At 48.0% G+C, this 22,653-nt stretch overlaps 1 protein-coding gene across 2 annotated transcripts in view; it reads right to left on the bottom strand.

Moving 5' to 3' along the window:
* Positions 1–17,971, bottom strand: part of LOC119457984 (protein max) — a 29,652-nt gene extending 11,681 nt beyond the window's left edge. For both annotated transcript variants that reach the window (XM_037719773.2, XM_037719775.2), the window contains exons 1-3: positions 17,773–17,971; positions 13,150–13,257; positions 7,884–8,007 (exon numbers count right to left, since the gene is read on the bottom strand). In XM_037719773.2, the coding sequence (XP_037575701.1) occupies positions 7,884–8,007; positions 13,150–13,257; positions 17,773–17,811 (271 nt within the window). In that variant the 5' untranslated portion in view covers positions 17,812–17,971. The remainder of the gene's footprint in view (positions 1–7,883; positions 8,008–13,149; positions 13,258–17,772) is intronic.
* Positions 17,972–22,653: the final 4,682 nt, after the last annotated feature.

The raw sequence follows: 22,653 nt of genomic DNA, 5'->3' as shown, positions 1-22,653 counted from the left end.
GAGCGTGTCTTCATATCTTGTCTGTGTTCATGAACTTTAATTTACTGCATGTTCCGGCCTGTGTCGAGGCATGTTTCAGCTGGCATGCTACGCATCATAATGAGCCCTGCCACCAGGCTAACAGCCCCAGCTACAATTAAAGCTTTGAGGTCTGTTTACGACACAGTACACCACTTAATTCAGTGACTGGTGGCACCAGTGCCCTAAAATTAGTAAAGGCACATTGTAGGCCCTCAGAAACATCAGAACTTTCTTTTTTTTTGCTGGAACTCTGCTTAAAACAAATGCAATTTTATTCAAGCGATTGTCGTGAATGTAGTAGCAGATTGGTAACCGCGGCTCAAAGCATTTTATATTGTTTTCTACTTAGATTAGCATTGTGTGTTCTAATGTCACTTATGTCACCTCATAGCAAAGCCCCGTCAAGCTGAATGGCCTTTAGCTTCGCTTCCTTTTTCTGTATGTATCTACAGAAATAAATAAACCATTCATTTGCACACAAGCCAATATACCGCTGCTGCTAAACAGTGCAGCACTGTTATCCCCTTTATCGCCGCTAATATACTAGCAATGGGCAACTTCAGCGACACAATACCCTTTTTTTTCAGCGGCACAATACCACTTCAAGCAGCAACAACAGCGAAAACGCACCATCCAGCCACTTAATATTTTCATAGCTGAGAGAGCTCTCGATACCCTGACTTCTCGACTTGACTGCCACAAGGTGCAAATATTTGGCACCAACTTCTAGGGAAAGAAGAAATGGAGGAGAGTACATTGAAAAGCCACGAAGAGAGAGGGTGAGCGGAGGCAGAGAGCACGGCGGAATAGTGGGTGCCTGTTATCGCTGGGACATTAGTTGGCCACAAGGAATGCAATGTATTGCCCCTTCATCATTTAACAGTTGGTAGTGATGCTTGTGCATGTATTTTTGTTTCATGCATGTCTACTTTGCGGCCGTTCCAAAAAGTGCACAGAAATCCGTCCCAACTTGTCCAAAATGCAGCGCTTCTTTGTAACTGTTGGGCACTGTTCAGCTCGACCTTTCTAGACTCATCTGTGCTCAACTTATTTTCCTGCCTTCCTCAACGGCCATTCACGTGGCAAACTTACATAACCGCACGCTTAAATAGTGTTGGCCTCAACTTCACTGCCTCCGATTTCTGTGGCTTGATTGGCTAACGGCCTCAGTCATGTGCTGTGGTGTCCACTACACAGCGGACCCTGTGCAGCACCCCTCATAGTCGACTGCAAAACGTAAGACCGCAGAACTTTCAGCGAGGATCGCTGTAATAGAGGGCATTGATCAAGGTGCAAGAAACTTATGCAGCCAGAAAAAAATGCATGCTTATCGAAATCAGCACTACGAACAACCCTACAAAAATAATCTGGGTTCCATGACGAGTCCCTATACAATAACAAGAATGCATTGCCAGAAGCCAATGTATGCTGAGGAAGAGGCTCTCCTGAAGTGGTTCCCTAACAAAGAGATGCAAAAAAGGTTTTAACCAGCATATGACCTCATGCTTTCCAAGGCAGGGAAAATTGCTTTCCTTCTTCACTTGCCCGATTTCAGACCAGTGTACCTGCACTGCTTCGTACATTCTGGGAGAAAAACGGTTTTTAAAAAAAAACCATACAAACTGGGGGAATGTGCAATCCAAAGTCACGAAGAAATCTGGCAGACACAACTATAGTTGACATCTACGTAATGCAGAGCACTGCAGCATGAGACAAGCGGCGAGGGGCTCTTGTTGTCATTCTTGCAGCTTCGGCAAGCTTACGTTTGTGCTCCTCGAATACGGCGTGCATCAGCAGCTTCTTCGTGCAGGTCATTTTGATGTGCCCACTGCCCACTTGGCGGTAATCGTTACAGCACGAGAAGCCGAAGGATGTCGAGCTAGTGGGGACCCCTGGCCCAGAATGTGCTTTGTCATTTTGTCATTTTCTTTTTGCATAATGTTTCAAGTCAGCGGCTCGACACCGAAACGAAATCGAGCTAGTGGGCAACTCTGGAATACAATGCTGCCAGAGCGGAACATGACACTCGCTGCATGCCCCTTGCAACAGGGAATGGCGGTGCATTCGGGTTATCGCTCATTAAAAGCGTGCAGTACACTTCCAATGGAACTATGCTATATGGATTGTGAAACAGATAGGTGAAGATGCTTATCACGATAGGGCTGGCTGTGACAGCTGTGAATGCAACATGCGACGTCCCACGAGATTTGCGGGTACCGGAAGACGAAATTGAGTGTGTGCTGGCATTTTCACAAGACATGGGCAGGCGAGTACTGCGGAGAATCTGCAGTGGAGGGCGCCTACTGCTTTCGATCACGTGTGCCTTGCACCTTTTCTTGCTCACATGGAGTCTAGCGGCCAGAAAATGTACATGGAATCATAGTCTGGCGATGTACAGGTAGCACCGCTGTTGCGTCGCAAATGTGGGACCGTTCCCGCATCATGTGGCCTCTGGGCTGCTGTGCCTTTGTTCTGCGTTTTTCAAGTTTGCATGGCATTCTTTACTGCTGCTCTACAAAGAGCATGGTGCCTGGGTTTCAAACCAAGTGAGGTGCAGAACTATGTGGGCACAAATATACAGTAGTTCTAGCGTTGTACCTGCAGACTGCCTCATTGATAGCAGTCTCTAGTGCAGTCAGTGAGGCATTGTTTTTTTTTTTTTTTTTTTGTAGAATCGACCATGTTACTGAATGAAGGCTCTCAGCAGCCTTCTGAATCATCTTCCATTGACATGGAGGTTAGGAGAGTCACTGATAGATAGGCAGCAATGCAGCTGCTAGGTGTTTTCCAGCCTGTACTTTTGTATGATGCCTCACTTCTGCAGCCAGGTGTCTGTGCCAGCCCAAGTGGTCTAGTGAGCAGAGCTCATGATGAGGTTCTCTTTATGAAGGGGTGGTAGATAGGTATTGTTACAAGATATCGTGGCATTACGATAATAGAGTCGGCACACGATGTGCTAAGTCGCGGGTACGAGGTGCCGAGGCGCGAAATGCCTGGTCGCGGGTCCAAATAATAGACGCTCTGTAATCGCGCAGTCGGAGGGGCCGACGCGCGAAATGCCTAGCCGCGGGTCCGAGGAATAAACGCTCAAGGTGTCGACACTCGATGAGCGATGTGCCGACGCGCGAAACGCCTAGCCGCGGGCTCGAGGATTCGACGCTCGAGGTGCCGACGCGCGAAGTGCCTAGCCGCGGGTCCGACGAGTCGACACTCGATGAGCGATGTGCCGACGTGCGAAATGCCTAGCCGCGGGCTTGAGGAGTTGACGCTCGCAGGGCCGACGCGCGAAGTGCCTAGCCGCGGGTCCGCGGAGTCGAGACTCGTTGAGCGATGTGCCGACGCGCGAAATGCGTAGCCGCGGGCTCGAGGAGTCGACGCTCGAGGTGCTTAATCGCGCAGTCGGAGGCGCCGATGCACGAAATGCTTAGGCAAGGATCCGAGAAGCCCGCGCGCGATGTGCTTGATCGCCGAGTCGGAGACGCCTACGCGCGAAAGGCTTAGCCGCGTGACCGAGGATTCCGTGCCCGAAGCGAGGTCGCGAATCCGCGTCACCGATGCTCCGAATGCTTAGCCGCGGGTCTGAGACGTCTACAAAAAGCGGGATCGGCCACGCTACTGCGATGTTCACGTAGCGCCCGCTCTATTACTAGTCGAGATTACGGAAACCGCCCAGAGCTCGCGAAGAGACCGCAACAAGCGGTGCAGACGACGCCATCGCGAAGCGAGCACCGGACCAATGGCGAACCGCGCTGGAGTCACGTGGCGGGCGTGGGCAATCGGTGGCTCCGGCACGACCTTCAATCATTTGCTTTTTGTGTGCTTGTTTCTGTATAGAGGAGATAGCTGAAGCGGCCAATTTGAAGACGGAGAAATGCGCTTTCCAACGAGTCCAAGATGGCGGCGCTCGGCTGCGCCGTTCCGGAGATATCGTGGCTTGAAAAACGCCGTTTTTTCGCGATTTCTGCGAAATGTTTCGGCACCTTGGCTGATACAACAATTTCTTTAGAGCACTTCTACTTGGTTTTCAGCGATGATATTTCGGAATCAGATAAAATAAGAGTTACAGAAATTGAAAATGTGATTTTCAAAAAATCGATTTTTTAGCCATTTTTCGCGATGCGAAAGCCGCGTCCCCCCTTAATCATTGGTGCAGAAACATTGTGTTTCCCAGTACATATTAAGCGGTAAACAGGATTGTATCAACAAGTCTCTACTGTACTTATTCTTGAAGCACCTGGTTTTCACCAGAAGCTCCGATGATGAGCCCACCTGCCTGCTCCAAGCAGTCCAGAAATCGCCGCCATCACTTTGTGCTGAAGAAGCAAACTTCTATCACCGACTACTCTCAAACAAATTTTCGTCTTGTTTCTTGGCTTCTTTAGAGGCAGTCAACTTTATTACAAGCCCTCAAATATAGTGAAAACATATGCACTACGGCAATGTTCGTTGCAAGTGTGCTTTACCACACTGTATACAGTGTGTCTGTAAAGTCATGGTGCACTTTTGACCGGTCACAGGAAATTAACGAAACATGATACAACCTTTGTCAGAAAGGTTCTAGGACAATTTTTTTTATTTCTGAGTTTGCAATACTAAAAAGGAACTGTTTTTATGTTACCTGGTAGGTGTTATTATTTGACATAACCGTGGCCATGTTTCTGCACAAGCTCACTAGGTGGCAGGGCTGTGCTTCGCATAACATTGTTCGGATTGTTGTCGCCTTAGTTAAGGTGACACAACGGATGCTGACTGTGAGCAAAGAGTGAACATTAAGTTTCGTGTTAAGCTCGGGAAAACACCTAGTGAAACGTGGAACATGATGAAGCAAGCATATGCAGGCGAGGCACTGTCAAGAAGTAGTGTTTTCGAGTGGCACAAAAGGTTTCGTGAAGGCAGAGATTCAGTGCAAGACGATCCCAGAGCTGGTCACCCGTCTACAGCACATACCGATGCAAACGTGCTGGAGCGTGTAAGGCAGTTATTGCAAGAAAAATGTCGTGTAACTGTGTGTATCATATCAGAAGAACTGAATTTGAATTGTGATGCGTGTCATAAGATTTTACGCAGAGATTTAGGGAAACGTAAACTTAATGCAAAAATCGTCCCTCACTCACTAACAGATGAACAGAAAGAGGAAAGACGAATTTGCGCTGAACTATTGGATAGGGCCAGATGTGATCCCACACTTGTGTCACCCACATTTGTGTCAAAGATTATTGCAGGGGATGAAAGTTGGTGCTACCAGTATGATCCTCATACGAAGTGTCGAAGTGCTGAATGGCAGAGTCATGAATCACCAGCCTCAAAAAAAGTCAAACGACAACCTTCCAGAACAAAGACAATGGTGATCGCATTTTTTGATAGTAAAGGATTGGTTCACCATGAGTATGTTCCTTCAGGTCAAACAGTGAACCAAACTCGTTACATCGAAGTCTCTAAATGTTTGCGAGTAGCAATTCAGCATCACCGTCCTGATTTGTGGCATTCTCAGGACTGGTTCTTGCTGCATGACAATGCAAGACCCCATACTGCTTTATCTGTCAACGAGTATCTGGCCAGACATTGTTTTTGCGATCCCACATCCGCCATATTCGCCTGACCCCTCACCGTATGATTTTTTTTCTTGTTTCCGCGAATGAAAAGGCGACTGAAAGGAAAGCTTCATCAAGATATCGCAGACATCCAATGGGCTGTGACAAATGAGCTTACAAGCATTGCAGTTAGAGATTTCCCTGCTTGCTTCCAAGACCTCCTAAAATGTTGACAATTGTGTATTGACCCTTTTTGCGGAGCAGTTGGTTTTAGAGAAACGAGATGGCGCTTACGGCAGCGCGCCATACCTCTCCTCAGCGACCGCGCACGAATACGAAACCATTACCACTTCCACCTTGCTTCTGTGCGATCAGCTGTCGGAAATGCTACTGAGTTTTCGCTAATGCACTGGGCTCTATTCACTCTGGTTTGAATCCTGTGGATTGAAGACGTGTGCAGTAGTTGGCTGCAAAAATAGTGACTGACATATTAAGGAATGTAATGAATATGTGGGGCCAAGTTCGCGGACCGCTGCTGCAATTGCGCGTACGTGTTTCCGGCACTTCGAGATGTACGGCTCTCCTCGAGGATACACAAATTTGCTCATCCGCCTGCGTTGTATTGCTAACCTTCAAAGAAAGGGCTTCAGCCCCGGAACGTCGGCAAGATTGAGTACTGCTCTTTAAACAATGATAACGGGAATCACGCCGCCTCCTGTCATAGTAGGTTTCGCGCACAGTATTTACGCATATCTACCCCAACCAGCACGGAAACTTACATCCACTCTTTCGCCAACGTGTCAAGAATAAGTGAATGGGCGCACACTTGAATATATGCACACATATACGCACAATACGTGACGATACTACATCAATAGCGCACGAATGGTCGAAGCTGAATGTTTCGTGAAGGTCCACAAGAGTAAGCGAGTTACTCGCCATAATACGCATTTGCTACAAGGTATTGCAATGTGCAGAACAGCTACGTTTCAAGCCTTGTGCGCAGCAAGAACAAATCTATCGGAACTGAGCACACCCGCGAGCGATTAGGTAGAAAATAATCAGATAGTGGTCGCACCGAGGATCTTCACTGTGTCAGAAACTGACAAGCCGCTGCTTCAAAATATTTGCCAAATAAAGTACAAAGAGCAAAACACACTAATCCTGATTCAATTCATGAGTGGAATGTTTGGATAGCTTGAAATACATATTTAGCCCCGCTTTTAGAACAAGCACAATATACGCTGCTTGCGCCATATGAACATAGGTTAATCAGCTCCGAAAGCGCTTTTGCATGTCCTCTGAAGCTGTGATCAAAGCTCCGTGTCGTTCACCCAGTCACCGTTTATGATATCTCCCAAAACAAAGGTTTTCTAAGCCGTGCCGGCGTCATACACTTCCATTGCAAACAAGGCGGCAACGGAGGCAGTTGAGGCAAGCAATGGACGCATCACCACGTGATCAAACATGGCAGCGCCCACGGGATCGCCGCGAAAAGGGTCAATAGATAGCCAATGGGACTACTTTGATAGGAAGGAAGTAGGATCATTACTTAGTAAATGCAATTTTATATTTTTTTATGACCTTTGTCTTGGAACTTTTCTGACAAAAGTTTATAGAATTGTGAAATTTACACCAAATAAAAGAAAAACTTCAGTGCAGTGTTCATACCTGTTCAGTGCAGTTCGATATGGCCTCCATTTGTTGCCCTACACATACCTAAACAATTATAGACTCGTCACTTACTGATGGCCTACCAGAACGGGTTTTGTCCGACAAACTGCCGGTAACCTTCAACTGCTTACCCGCCAATTATTGTTATTCCTGTGTGGTGGCGCTTTGTTGTACACGCATTGATATTCACGTTGCACTATGGTCACGGATTAGAATTTAGCAAGCCACAGAACACACTGAACTTTCCTCTGTACCGTCCACATCTCAACTGGCATGGGCTGATCCGCTACTGTGCAGTTCGTGGTGCTGCGTCATCACCTGTGTGGGCACACTCTTGCACATCGTACTACGGAAACTTGGAGATTTTTCCTTTTATTTGGTGAAGATTTCGCATTTCTATCTTGTTCTGCTGCTTTCCTGTGACCGGTCAAAACGACACCATGACTTTTTGGACACACTGCACATTTTTTCTGACCAACGCAACGCAGTTGTGAAGTAGTGGTAGAGCACTCGTGTTACGGCCGTTCTTTTCTTTCTTTCTAAACTTACTTCAGTGGCTGGACAGCTAGCCCTACTCAGAAGAGTTGGTAAAGGCACGCAAAGAAATGCTATTGCAGTTAGAAGGCAAGCATGCGAGAGTTGGCATGCAGTCAGTACTTTGTTCCTCGAGGAGCTTGTTCTGTCGCTTGAGGTCCTCGATGTCCTGCAGGTGTGCCGTGTTCTTGCGCCGCATAGACTGGATGTAGTCTGCTGCCTTCTTTAGGATCTGAGCCCGCGATGCCTGCGAGGGAAGGCAACAAGTAGCACACACTAGTGAGAATCATCTCGCATATGTTCTATGGCCACACAAAACCTGCTTGCTTTTTCTTTAACCCATTTAAGGGCCCCCTAAAACGGTTTGACCAAATTTTGTAGACGTGTAGGGTACAGCTACAGTAGAACATTAGCGCCACAATTTAAGTGAAGCGGCTCATATTAAGAGATCTATGGACGATTACAGGATGGGCAGAGGCGCAATCTAAATCCTTTCCATACTACTACGGCTGTGATCGAAGGGCTTTAGCATAAACGTGTGGCCTGAGTGGCCTAGAGTCACTGGAAAAAATTTCAGAATACCGCAAAGATACGCGGCATGCCGGCAACATTGGGTGACAGGCGGCCATATCCCTTCCAGACCGTCGACGCGCTGTAGCGGTGCTAGCGTGCATTGAACAGCATTGAGTTAACCGACGGATTTCCCCCCTAGATGTCGCGTTTCGTTTCGCGAAACTGGATTATTTTTGTGGATGTCACAGGTGACACCGAGATATCAACGGTAATGAACGTACTGCGCGGTAAGCGACGGAACGTATCAAATGTGCGGCGCTGATTCCGATGCTCGCGAACCGATGCTCTACGTGTCGCTTTATGGACTTCGTCTTGCGTCATGTGCTATGTGCAGAGCTGCTGCAAACATACTTGTATGCGCCCAGTGAATTCGCTTGAAACATATTTCACGTGAAAACTGGGCCTTGAGGTTGTGTTTGCGCTAAAAACGCAGCTTGACAGCCGATGGAATGTGCAGCGGGTGTTACATTGCCTTCATAGTGCTCGTTCGCGTCCTTTCGAAGTGCAAAAGCAAGCAAATGTAAACAGCTTACTGCTGCGCTGGTTAATCTGTATAATCGGAGCGAAGTGTGAGCAGTAATTTTTATGTAGATTCATAAAGTTGCCTGTCACGTACCAGTGATAAAACGCCAGTAGCCGCTGCAAGCAAACTTCGCGTCAAACTTCGCGTTTGCGGTTTGCGGCTACTGGCGTGTTTGCGAATGCGTGCTTGTAATGTTCTCATCGATTTGTCAAATAAGCTCTTTGAAGGTAACGTTGTAAACGACTGGTTAACAGCTTTTAATTCACGCAAAACTTAAGCAGGTATCTGCATACGGCTATAAAGAATGTGTACGAATGCCTTTTTGTACCTTTGATAGCGTGAACCTTTTAGTGCACTTAATTCCAATCTGCTACTGTGTTCTGAGTATTGTGTTGACATTGCCAGTACTAAACAGTAGTGCGGTTTTCCTATATTTATTTTTGATCATGCTCCTTTTATTGTATACCCTTTATGTGAATCAGAACATTAACACAAAAAGACATTTTCTAAATAAAAGTTGCGAAGACACGGTAAAAACTAGGTTTCTAAAACGGAATTGTAACATTGAGCACTTCTATTTTTTAAATGATGCTCTTATCACTGCACTCACGGCACTGCAGCTTACTTGACATGTATGTACGTTTTTCAAACGCGGCGCGCAAACCGAATGAAACAGTGGAGAGCTTGCTAGAAAGTTCGTACTATGATGTTTTCAACTGCACTAAGTAGAGGAGCTTACTTGAAACATAGGCACTGGGCGATTTTCAATAGCGCGAAACAAAGCGAGCCGTGCAAACCCAACAGTTTACTGGAAACAATAGCGCAAAGCAGAGCAGGCAGCGCGAACCGGAGAGCTTACTTGAAAGATAGGTACTGGGCGATTTTCAATAGCGCGAGCTGTGCGAACCGAACAGTTTACTGGAAACAATAGCGCAAAGCAGAGCGGGCCACTCGAACAGGAGAGCTTACTTGAAAGATAGGTACTGGGCGATTTTGAATAGCGTGAAACAAAGCGAGCCACGCGAACAGAACAGCTCACTCAAAACCGCGTGTGCTAGCTACATAGTGTTCAACAGTCGCACGCAGAGCGATGAGCGTGAACAGGACAGATAAAGTTTAGCGGTCACACGCAAGTACAGTCGCTTGAAAGCAATAACTGTCCAGCAAACTAGTTATTCAAGAAACTTCCCTCGCACAAGTGGGTGTTCTTCGAGGGCGCGAAGTTTTTGCTGCCAATTCTGTGGAGCCATGCAGAACGTCGTTCACCGTCGTCCTTCCCGCACGGAATACAGAAAAATGCCTTCCCGGACTCCATTCGGTTGCTGCACCCGAAGGCGCAGCAACCAGGCATCATGATGGGTTATTTCTGACGCCTGTGTTCGCAAGCATAACGCAAGCGTTGAACGAAACGACCAAGTGCTCTCCGTGCGTGGCACGTACGCTATGGGTTCGACGTGTCAACTGAAAGGGCTTGGAAGGGATATGGCGGCAAAAGGTCACGTGACACGAGCGCCCCAATCACCGGTGGCCGCGGCAGGCGACGGTGCGCGGAAAACAAATGCGATACTCGAAAATTTTTCCAGTGACTCTAGAGTGGCCTACACGGTACCGCCACCTGTTGGCACAGAGTTAACCAGACGAACAGAGCTACTACTGCTGTAACCAAGTGTCAAACAATTTAAACATTTAAGAGAGACAATGAATGTGTTCACAATTACGCTCCAGCCGAAAATTTACCAGGTGGCTGCACTCTGCAGGCCATTCATCTTTGTGCCGCCTCTCATCCGGTAAAACGCCCAGTCTGCTTGCGCTTATCCAAATACCAGACACGCTAAAATTCCCTTGTGGTAATACTCCGACGTGAAGTGAATGACGCAAACATGTGGATGCTGGTGCTGATCAGATTACGGACAAGACAGCCCAATGCCCTGCAGCCACTCCGCTCACATGTTGCCTTGCAGAGGGACATGAGGTCGCCGCTTGACAGGTTGCAGATCTCTAGATTTGCAGCCCACAACGTATCAAGGGCGATTCAAGGTGCTCGCGAAATGAAAGCTCAAGACCAACACTGGCCCTGCAGCTCACGTTAACACGGAGAACACAAGCAGACAACAGTTGCTGTGTGCCAGAAGTGCTTGAGTGTAGTGATAAATTGCTGTTGTGTATTCTCTTTCTGTTACTTTTTCGTATAGAAACAAGTTAACCAACATGCAAACTATGACAAACAAGATTTGTTCACCATAAAGTTGGAAAAATTATCAATGACACGACCTGGGTAGCCTATCGGATAGCTCGCTCAAGTTGGCATCCAATTGGGCTAACTACGTCAATTGGTAAGGGGTGGCCGAAAACTCAGGGCAGCAGCGCCGCGACGATCAGCAGCGAAACACGTTTTTAAAACCTTATAATTACACGCTTTATGCGGAGTGCTTAAATGCGTCATTTAATGATCAGAAGGACCGACCTTAATGACTCAGTATGTTTGCACAATAATTGTCAAAATTGTTTCGGGGCTCTTTTTTTTCTCTCTAAAAATAGTGCCAATTTGGCTAGATTTTTTTATTCATGCAAAGTTGTTAGGATTGTGTTCCTCCACTAATGCTGCGTAAACCACCGTAAAAATTGAAATATGTATCGAGTTTTTCTCAGAAGAAATTGTGAAAAAGTGCCTCCTTGTCTTATTAGCGGTCTTTGGCACAATTTCAATTGTCGTCTGGCCAATTTGGTACAAGGCAACAAATAGCAACAGATAAAGTCTCTCCTTTTTTTACTGTTGCTGTTGCAAACTTCGCAAATTCTCTGCTAAGGTGTGTTAATAATGCCTCAGGGTGCGAAATTATCAGGTCTTGGCATGACTTAAGCGCTGCATTCGAAAACAATGCAATAGGATAAGCGTAACCTAACAGGAACATGGCGGCTCTGAACTTATCGCTCTCCATGAACAGAAATTGAAACAGTGCAACCGTTGACTTTCATTGAAAACTTCATACCACAAGCACTACGCTGTTCATACTGAACCTGAAGACACAGTGGTGGAATTTCTTCGTGAACATTGTGCACTAATTCCCCTGATAACAGCAGATTCAATTCATTGCAAAAGAGCTTGAATTCACTCTTAAGTGCATCATTTCACAAAGCGAAAAGTATTCGGCTTTGGCTGGAGTAAATACCAGATGCTTTTTAACAAGGGTGCAGCGGAAGAACTACTATCTGATGGGACAAATCGGCGTTGCAAAAACGGGGTCTCATCGGCCACCGCAATCTGCGAACACGGTACGAGGAACCCGAAGTTGCTGTTGATGCGAGACCATCGAAACAAGTGAATGGCTGGCAGTCACTCGCGGATGCCTACAGGACAGGTGCAATGATTGCTGGCATGCACATTGGCTGGCCAGTGTGCGCAATCCATTGCCCATGCCTAGCCCGGCATAAACAAATGCCTCGGTCTTGGAATTTGTGTTTGCCAGTTAGGAATGCTTGGCCTCTTTCTGGTGACCATTGTAACCAGACGGGCTTCACAACCGTCAGGACTGGCTCGATGCATTGTCTGCTGGAATGGCTAATGAGGGATTGCTGTGCGTTCAACAAGCACACCAGACAGCACATGCCCTTTGACAAGCTAATATAGTCGTACTGGTCTTGCAGAAACGTGCCGTCACCAAACTATTCGTACTTCACGCACAAAAAAGTTGTAGTTCACAGCCTAACAAGAAAGCAGAAACTAATGGCAAGATGATAACATAATCTGTGCAGAGTGCTCATCATACCTGTTGCTACCCAAAACTGAACCTTCCCCCTCCCCTCTATTTCCTGTTGATAGTACAATATATTTTATCACAACTATGTGAATTCAAGTTATGAATGTTGGCACTTTGCCAAGTGAATCAAATTGAGAACTGCTGAAAAGCACAACTACTTCTACAACTACCGTAACTTGAGACAAAAAAAAAAGAAAAAAAAAAGAAAAAAAAAAAGAAGCTGCACTTGCCAGGGCACTTGAAGTGACCAAATATTAGTTCACAGCTGAAGTGAAATTGTTACACTTTTTACAGTGTTTTTGTTGAAGTCACATTCCCAAATCATTTGATATTGTAAGGGCAGCTTTTAATGCATCAACTTTATTCACTTTAGATGTCCCAATAGATGCAGCTTACAACAGTGTTTTTTTGTTTCGTTTTTTTAGTGAAGTAACAAGCTGCATAATCTAACCAACCAGAAGAAGCTAGCTGGTTTGAAAGCAACCAGCTTCAACAGAGAAGCGCCCAATCCAGGAAAAAAATGTCCGCAGCTCACCTTCTCCCCTTGTAGTGATGGCACAGCGTCACGTAGGCTGGTGAAGCTGAATTTGATGTGATCCCTTCGTCTTCGTTCCAGCGCGTTGTGGTGCGCCCTCTTGTCCGCCTGTAGTGGGAGGGAAGAGCGCAGCAACACAGGACAATGTCAGTTGATGACACAGGTGATGTCATCTCAGGTTGATGTCACACACGAATGGTAAGCATTCACAAAATGCTAAGAGACAGGCCACCAACGTGCGAGATTCATTCAGACGCACGCGCACGCATGAAAAAAAAAAAAAGTGACTAAGCTGAATACCATGCAGGGCATTCAGCGAAGATAATGTCCTTGGCACGGTGCCCAGAACGCTGTGGGCCGTGGGCATGGACACATTCGATGCTAGGCCATCTGAAATATTATGAAAGTGATCGCTTTCCCAAAGGTGACCTTGAAACAAAGGCTAATGAAAGTCTGCACGCATGCTGTCCATTTCCTTGCCTACGTTATCTGTGCACTAGAAAATCGGTCCAGAATTACACATAAGCTCACCGTGACATTCCAGCTAAGTGACTGCATTGAGGATTTAGAAAATGTATGTCTTGAAGCAACGCCCAGTCTATAAGGGTAACTACAGCGGGAAGTTCCAGGTTAACCTTCATGAAGTGCACTTCTATTCAAGTGCACCTAAATTAAAGAACATGGACTCTTTTGCCATCAATTTGCATCAATATAGATTGGTCTGATTTCCCATCATCACAGCTTCCAACACCACGTTGTAAAGTGCACTGGCGAGTACAAACTTGAAAACATTACACGTCAAGCGATGAACCTTGAACGCGTGACTAGTGTCCCCATTAAACAGCGGTGGTGACAACGCAGAAGCTGCCGGCTGCTAGTTAACCAAAAGGGAATGTGCAGCATGACGCAACTTCCACTTGACCTGTCACTTGAGAAGAAGGAATCCTTGAAGCAGACAAACGAACTGAAACGTCGCACTGGGCGGAGAGTTTCAAAAGCCCAACAGTGACAGTTGGCAACTGGTCCAACTACGGGCTGAGCAGCACAGATGCTGCCAATGGTGACGACAGACCGTCATGTAAATGAGGGGCTACACTTCCTGGCTAGCTGGCGATATCCGTTTAGGGTGGTTCAGCAGAGGGCCTGTCTGTCCTAGAAAAAGAGTTGCAAGACTGTGTTGATGAAAGTCTCGCAACTCTTGTTCTAGAGCAGGGAGAGCAATACAGTTGGTCATATCGAATTCTGACAATCGTGCGGAAGCCACTGATACCCTTTCTGACAACTGAAAAACTGATTCTTTGCAAAATTTTCCAGAAAAATAGATAAAGGAATTTTGCATAAAATTGGAACTAAACGAGATAATAGCGAACTTCATGTACGAAGCAAGCACATAAAATTCCACGTTGACAAGTCTTCCAACACCGTAACTCAAATAACCGATTTTTTTTAATGTAGTCCAAGAACCAACTCCCCTCCTGAAAGAGATGCCCTGCACTACACATCTGAGTGTTCCTGCATTACGAGTTATATTTCGTAGTGTGCCCCCCCCCCCCCCCCCCCAATGAACAATCCCTTCTTCCATTTCCTAAACAGCAGACTCCCAATACAGATTCGCTGACACAAGCCCTTGCCTTTCTCTAACGAGGGCACTGCAGAGTAAGCATCTTTCCGGGGTTTTACGTGCCCAAACCAGTTCCGATTATGAGGCATGCCATTGGAGGGCTCCGGATAAATTTTGCCCACCTGGGGTTCTTTAACGTGCACTACAACGCAAGCACACAGGCGTTTTTGCATTTCGCCTCTACAGAAATGCAGCCGCCGCAGTCAGGATTCGATCCTGTGACCTCGTGCCCAGCAATGCAACATTCCAGCACATTGAATAGAAAACCCTGTGCCAGAAAACACTTAAACTGTGGGGTGCGACTGGAAGTCAACGAAATGTAAGGCTGAGTTGGAAAAACAACTCAAGTAACAACACACTATTACTGTGTGAGAATATGCTAAACGTCCGAGATACTGACTGCGAAATGACTGGCATCGGTGGAATGACGTTCATTACAGAGTGACAGCATTGCCCATAATTTGGTCTACGATAGCTGTTGAGAGTTCTGGTGAATGATACTGACTGCACGATGATAAATTTGAATTTGTTGCACAATGATAACACTGACCTTAATTTAGTCTTGTATTTGCTACAAATACTGAGATATGACAACAGCAATTGTAACAATTATTTTAATTGAGTGAAGATGACTAACAGATGACAGTGATGATGACAGCTCGTCTTATTGTGATCTTTATAAAGGAACCAGCACGGGCCAATCAAACATGCACACGCTAGAACAATGCAAACACTACACACAGCAGTCTTGCAGCTATAAGGATGGCTGTGCTGTGAATTGAAACGGGCCATACCAATGCATTCTCAATAAATTAGACACTGCATCACGACTGAAAAAAAAAAGACATACAAGAACAATGTCAAAGGCATTACGATGCAAAATGCTGAGATGATGTGTGCATGCAATCTGCATTTCCTCATGCAAAGATGAGCAAAATGTATCTGTCGCTGATAAACAATGCAAGAAAGATATGCAAGCATGCATAATGGTTTAGTGCAATGAATTCATTTGTATATTGCACGAAACGGCCCAGATGAGAACGTTCAAGCGGTTCAACTGGATCATCATCCTATTCCCAATAGCAACTGGTAAAATTTCGCAAGAACACTAAGCTGCTGAAGCTGAGTGGATCGACAATAAAAACCTGGTCACCAAGGAGTGCACTGAACATACGATTTAACAGTCACCAGAAACGAACACTGTGAAATTTCCGATTCCCAATAGCAGCCGGCTAAATTCATTAAAATAATTATTTTTTTTATAACCAAGAAGTGCATTGGTTAACAGAATCAAATACTTCCCAAGTTTCTTTACGTCTAACGAAGATATCTAGCTGCACGGTGTTCATAAGCACCGGCTGCTGAGCATTCAGGTCGCGGAAAAAGAAAAAGAAGAAAAACAAAAGGCGTTAGATTACTAACACTCGGTCGAAAGCAGGCGCAGGGTCACATATTGATCGGGCCAGTGCCCGAGCCTCTCAAGCACCGTCGACGCTTCCAATCGCAACGGCGTGCTCGACTCTCTAGTTCGGATGCTCGCCGCTATTTATTTCGTTCGGGTCGCGCAGTGGTCGGGTCATCGATGACTACGGAGAACGGCCCAGCACAAAAGAGAAACGGGCTCGTGCGCGCAACACATCCGGCGCTCGCATCCGGTGCGTCAACCCCCCGACGCACATTTCGAGCCCTTAATTTCGAATCTGCCGCACTCGCACCGTCGTCTGCGACTCGCGATGACGTAGAAAGCGGGGTAGGCGTCTGCTAGCGGACTAGCGTCTGGTAAACGGGGTTAATTACGGGAACGCGAGCAGTCGACTGCCAGAATTAAAACGCCGCGCGCTTCGGCCATAAACGCTAGGGGCTGGCGAGAGTCCCGAGGCGAAATTTCAATGCGCAGTGCCAGCGGGGGCATACACAGCGTACGACACGGTTCAACGCGTCGCTACAACGTAGTTCATCCAAGGCACATAGCTTACGCGAAAGCACCAGCGTCGTGTCGAGGTCCGACGAACGGGCGCTAACGGCGAACGACGGAAGCTAACGCAACGCCCTAATTAACCAAATTACGAAAACTAAGTAATCAAACGCGCTATCGCTAATTGCAATCGGTGCGGGCCGATCGGGATTGAACAACGCCGTGGCGCGTTTCGAACGAAAGCGGCACAGCACAGCACGAGCGGCTGAAGGCCGCTGGGATCGAGAGCCGATCTAGCCGAACGAGAAGCAACGAAGAAGTAGTAAAAGAAGAAAAAAAAAAAATGGCTCTCCCTACAGCTGACAGCCACGCAAGCTATGTTTAATGGAGGCACCGCAAGTTGCCGTCAAAAATCGCACCGTCGCTTCGCGCTAGTAAGTAAAATAGTCGAGAGAGCTTCTAACTGCCGTAGGAAAAAAAAAAAAAAAATGGGACAAAAGAAGTCGACAGCAATGCTGACAGGGGAGCAAAGCAGCAGGCGTTGGTTTGTGTTGGTTGAAGCGGCGTGATTTTTTTTGTAGTCACGTGAGTGGCAGCGCGCAGCTGAACAGCCGCCGCGTCCATGCTACACATGCGAACGGCGGCGGACGAATAGCGGTCACGTCCTCCTAGCAAGCTACGGCGCGGGGCGTTGCACCAGCCGACTTTCCCGGCCGCCTAGAGCTGCATGTGCCGCTCGAGCACGTAGGCGCGACGAACCGGTGACGGGGAGAGGACCGACAGGACACTAGGCCTAGCTACCGAGGGCCAAGGAAAAAAAAAAAGAAAGAAAAAAACCCGAAACGCCAAGTAGTGGAGCCCGCCTCATTTTGAGAGACAAGAGAAGAACAACGCTCGAGTCCAAACCCCCGGGCAGCTTGCGTGTAGTCACCGCAGACCCGGTGTAAGCGGACCCACGCTACCTTAGCAAGCAGACGCGCGGGCCAACGTCGACGTAGCGACGGCGGCGGCCGCTGCCGCATGACCAACTGTGGGCCACGCTCGCTGGGTTATCGCGCGTGCTTCGCGCGCGGGGTTTTCTACTCACGTCGCTTTCGATGTCCACGTCGCGCTCTTCATCGCTCATTATTCCTGGACGGCGAGCCGAACAGTCGTGGTGGCGATGGTGGGGGTAAAAAAAAAAAAGGGTCGAGTATTACAAACGCCTCGCGTTCGCACCACAGAAAAACCGCCGTCAACACGGCCGACGGGGGAAGCGCAATGCGAGCGGAGGAGAAAATATGGCCGACGCTAGCGCCACGCTGGCCACGCGGTTCTCCTACCCACGTGCGCGCCGTGACGTCACAGCCACCTTGTAAACACAAGGGCCGCAGGCAGCCGTGCGCTGCAGGCGCTCGCTCGCTACCTGGGCCGAATGGCGCAACGGCGTAGAGCACTGGCGGGGGGCCACTGGGGCCGAACATGCCGCCTCTGAGTGTGTGTGTGTGCGTGGAGAGGTCACGTTTTGCAGCCGCGCTTCGCTCGCAGATGCCCTCGAGGCGCTTCACTGCAGTCATCCCGCCGGCGTTGTACATGCGCTAGCAGACGACGCCGAGGAGCAGACGGTCTTCGACGCGAATGTCGAATGTTCGCTTTCAATCGCAAAAACAGAGCATGCGGTTTCAAATGCGACCTTGGCGACTCTCTCTAGAGGTCAAGGCATCAAACAGTGACTAAGAAGCGACAGAATTAACCACATGTTTTAAATGCGAAATATTATTAGTGGAAATAATATTTCCAGGTTGTGCACCACGCTCTCTACAGTTATGGCAGTTACGGTCCAGCTGTTTTACGTGTTTTAGCTCTCAAAATCAGCACCGGGGTCATGCGAGACGTCGTAGCTCCGGATTATTTCTGGCCGCCTGGGGGTTAAATGTGCACCTCAAGCTAAACACACGCGCGAATTCTTGCCGCCGGGAATCGAGCACCCGATTTCGTGTTCAGCGGTAGAAAGCCATAGGTAGCCACCACAGCGAGAAAATTCTGAAGTTGTAACGTTTGTTTATTCGCGATCAATCGCTCTGAGATTTAGCATTTCACCCCTTCGGTCACGAATTATGATCGACTGTCGATAAATGTATGAAATTTACATAATCTTATGCCAAGGTGCTGCAGGCTCCATTTAGAGCAAGTCAAGGTGCTAGGATTACTCTTTCTGCATTTTATGATGAGTCGCCAGTAATTACAGGGTGATGAAGTATGTAATTGTTGTGCACTCTGTAATGATGCGTTTCTTCATAAATATAATTGAATGACTAGTGTGAATTACCTGCACAAGTTAATTATTGGTTGCGAGCTTTACTATAAAGAAAAGAGTTATTTCGCCAATTGCTGCAGAAACGTTCCCACGTCACACCTCCCGTCAGACACAGTAGTGCCTTCTCCAAAGCGATCTTCGGTAGCGATACATTTCCCTCAGAAGTAAAATGAAGGTACTTGAGGTAAGCAGAACGTTTAATTTTCCCTAAGATTAGTTTTGTGATTAATTCCTTGCAACAACTGCACAGAAACGGCAAGAATAAGTCGCGTACACAAATGTGTACACCGTGAGTGAAGCGGTTAATTGCTACCTCGGGCAATTCCACCTTTTCTTCAGCTGTGGTCGGCGTTACCACTAGTGATTCACTGTCCGATAGTGATTGATATGTATACTGTCGGCCCTTTAATTTCTTTAGATAATCAACCTCACACTTTCGCGCACTATTAAAAAAATTAATTGATTTCACCGACAACTTTGTCTTCTTTAATAGGTATGTAAAATATTAACGCTGCGACCTTTTCATCAGTTTTGAAAGGTATCCCAAGGAAATATGAGCTTGTGGTATCGTCAATAAAAGGTGCGTTTATAGTTATCTCTGGTGGAATTCTGATCGTGCACGTGATTACGCAGAGAAAGAAAATCTGCATAGAGGAAACGTCTTCATCACCATGTAGTGCCTCTGCGAACATGGTTTCAATAGCAAGGGGCGGATAAAAAACGTTATCGTTTTCTATAGAAAAGTGACAATAAAAAAAATCTGTCTTGCCCTTTGCACGGCTATACCAACGTCAACAAGTACTGACTTAGTTGTTACACTGCCAAAACATTATCACATCTTTAGGCAAAATTGTCATAGGTTAATTTGCGCTTGACAACGCAATTGAATTACACTAAATAGGGCCTTCACTCAGGGATGTTTTAAAAAAATAATGTTTGACCTGATTCCACAGGACCTAGCTTTTAACATCATAACTACTCCTTCGTGAATGGCTTGGTTCCACCAGATTGAAGGCTCGTAAATAAATCTCTCTCCCCCATCATTCCACACACCATCAGCCGTCGGCGCATGATGGTGTGTGGAATGCGCGACACGGTGCGGTGGGTGGAGACAGGCAAGATGCAGACGACAAGGAGCGCGCGCGCAGGCGAATTCCGTGCTGGATTAAAGACGACAACGTCAAAGAGCGTCCGGCACGTGAACACGCGGCGCAAAAAGATAAAGGAAAAGGCATCTTATCAGGAGAAAACACGGAGTTTTGAGCGGCCAATCAGCAAAGGAGGAATCGGCCAGAGCAGCAGAAAAGCGAGGCGCGCTGGCAGAAGATCGAGGGGAGAGTCCCTGGAATTAAGCGACGGTAGGAGAAGGTCGGCCACCGGACCGGGAGTTAAAGACACGCTGTCGGGTTGCGGACCCGAGCCACCAGGACTTCACCCGACTGGGGCCTTCTGCCAACCCACTCCTGGGCGTCGCACTCTACCTGATGCAGTTCTATCCGATCAAGAACTGCTGCCCGAGGCCGGTGAGCTCCTGCGAACAGGTGAGCTCCCGTGGGCAGAACGAGAGCAGTCGGGCTATGGGCCCGAGTTCTATAAGCCCAGCTGCCTGGCCAGAACGCCGCCGCCATATGCCCGTGCCGTCAAGCCGCCTTATGCGCCCGTGGGCAGAACGAGAGCAGTCGGGCTATGGGCCCGAGTTCTATAAGCCCAGCTGCCTGGCCAGAACGCCGCCGCCATATGCCCGTGCCGTCAAGCCGCCTTATGCGCCCGTGGGCAGAACGAGAGCAGTCGGGCTATGGGCCCGAGTTCTATAAGCCCAGCTGCCTGGCCAGAACGCCTCCGCCATCTGCCCGTGCCGTCAAGCCGCCTTATGCGCCCATGGGCAGAACGTGAGCAGTAGAGCTAGGGCCCGAGTTCTACGCCCAGCTGCCTGGCCAGAACACCACCGCCATCTGCCCGTGCCGTCAAGCCGCCTTATGCGCCCATGGGCAGAACGTGAGCAGTCGAGCTAGGGGCCCGAGTTCTACGCCCAGCTGCCTGGCCAGAACACCACCGCCATCTGCCCGTGCCGCCAAGCCGCCTGCCTTCCCTCTTCAAACCGGAGCTACCGCACTCTGGTCGCCCGCTCATCCGCCGAATTGTGGTGAGACGAACGCCACGTCTTTTAGTCGTTTCGCCGCCTCCCATCCTCTGCGAACTATTATACGCGCCCTCACACACGTGCTCAGCCCGAACTTGTGTGCTATTGATACCATGCTAGCTCCGAGTGCGTTTTTTGCCGTGATATTTCTTTTTTGAGTGTTTGTTTTAACGGTTGCTTTTCGTTTGTTTCGTTTGTTTGCTTTTCGTTCTACAACAAACGCCTTTGTCCTCAATTGGGATCTCGGAGGCTCCGGCTTAGAGAACCATCTAAACCATTAAACGAAAGAACCTGTCATCACAATGATCCACAAGCGTTATTCGCTGGTCTACGTGGGCATGACGTCGAGGACTTGCTCGACAACTACGACCGAGTCAGCAACTTCAACAGGTGCGATAGCTCTCAGAAACTGCGCGACGTCGTGAGAAGCTGGTTTTGGAACCATGAACCAGCATGAGCTTCCCGACTGGGCAACGTTCACGCGACAGTTTCGTCAGATTATTCGGCGCCCCGCTGAGCTCGCGAAAGAAAGCTCGGTGGGCGCATCCAATTCCCAGGCGAATCCTACATCTCATTTGCACTGAAGATGTTCTGACAGTGTGCAATCGGGTGAACTCCATCGTGTCCCAAAGCGACCGCATACGTCATATTATCAAAGGCATACTAACACAGGCGCCTTTGACGCCCTTGATATATGCTGAGATCCGCTACCATTCAGGACGTCATCACTGTTTGCTAGCGACTTGAGGAACTCCTGTGCACCGATGCTTCTGGTACTCGTCTGCCTACGCGGACTTGAGAGCACTGATCCGCGACATCGTTCGAGAAGAGCTTTAACGGGAGATGCTCTTCCTATATGCTCCCTAAACTATACCGGCACTCCTCCTTCAACTGGCTTGCGTGACATCATTAAAGAGGAGATCGCGTCTGGCTAGCGCGTCGCGTTCAGACGTTTCTGGCGCTCGTCCTGTGCTTAATTTTGCCAACGCGTTTCCGCACAGTCTCCAGCCGTCACCATCCCTTTGCCTACCCCCAGAGACCACGCTCCTCTGGCTACATTGTATTATGCTCGACCTACCTGTTATTACTGTGGCTATATCGAAGGCATATGTACAGTAAACCACAAAATTTTACGGAACACGAGATCTGAGAGAAAGCTCAAATGTCTCGACGGCCCCACACCGCCAGCATTTGCAGTCTCTACTATTATATGCGAACAACATAGTGACGTACGGTTTTACCGCTTATACTGTTACACGCTTGTCGGAAATTAAACGTTTTCTGAGATATCGTGGTCCATAAACTTTTGTGCCTGACTGTATACCTCTCCGCGCTTTGGTCGACGCGTCGCCAACAAAAATTAAATTATGGGGCTTTACGTGCCAAAACCACGATCTGATTATGAGGCACGCCGTAGTGAGGGACTCCAGAAATTTGGACCACCTGGGGTTCTTTAACGTGCACCTAAATCTAAGTACACGGGTGTTCTCGCAGGATGAGCGGCGCGGCTATGCTCCTTGTGAAGGTACCGA

This window comes from Dermacentor silvarum, chromosome 7 (assembly GCF_013339745.2).
Source record: "Dermacentor silvarum isolate Dsil-2018 chromosome 7, BIME_Dsil_1.4, whole genome shotgun sequence".
Taxonomy (NCBI): Eukaryota; Metazoa; Arthropoda; class Arachnida; order Ixodida; family Ixodidae; genus Dermacentor; species Dermacentor silvarum.
The sequence above is the reverse complement of the archived record's forward strand: the minus strand, read 5'-3'. Positions and strand labels throughout refer to the sequence as shown.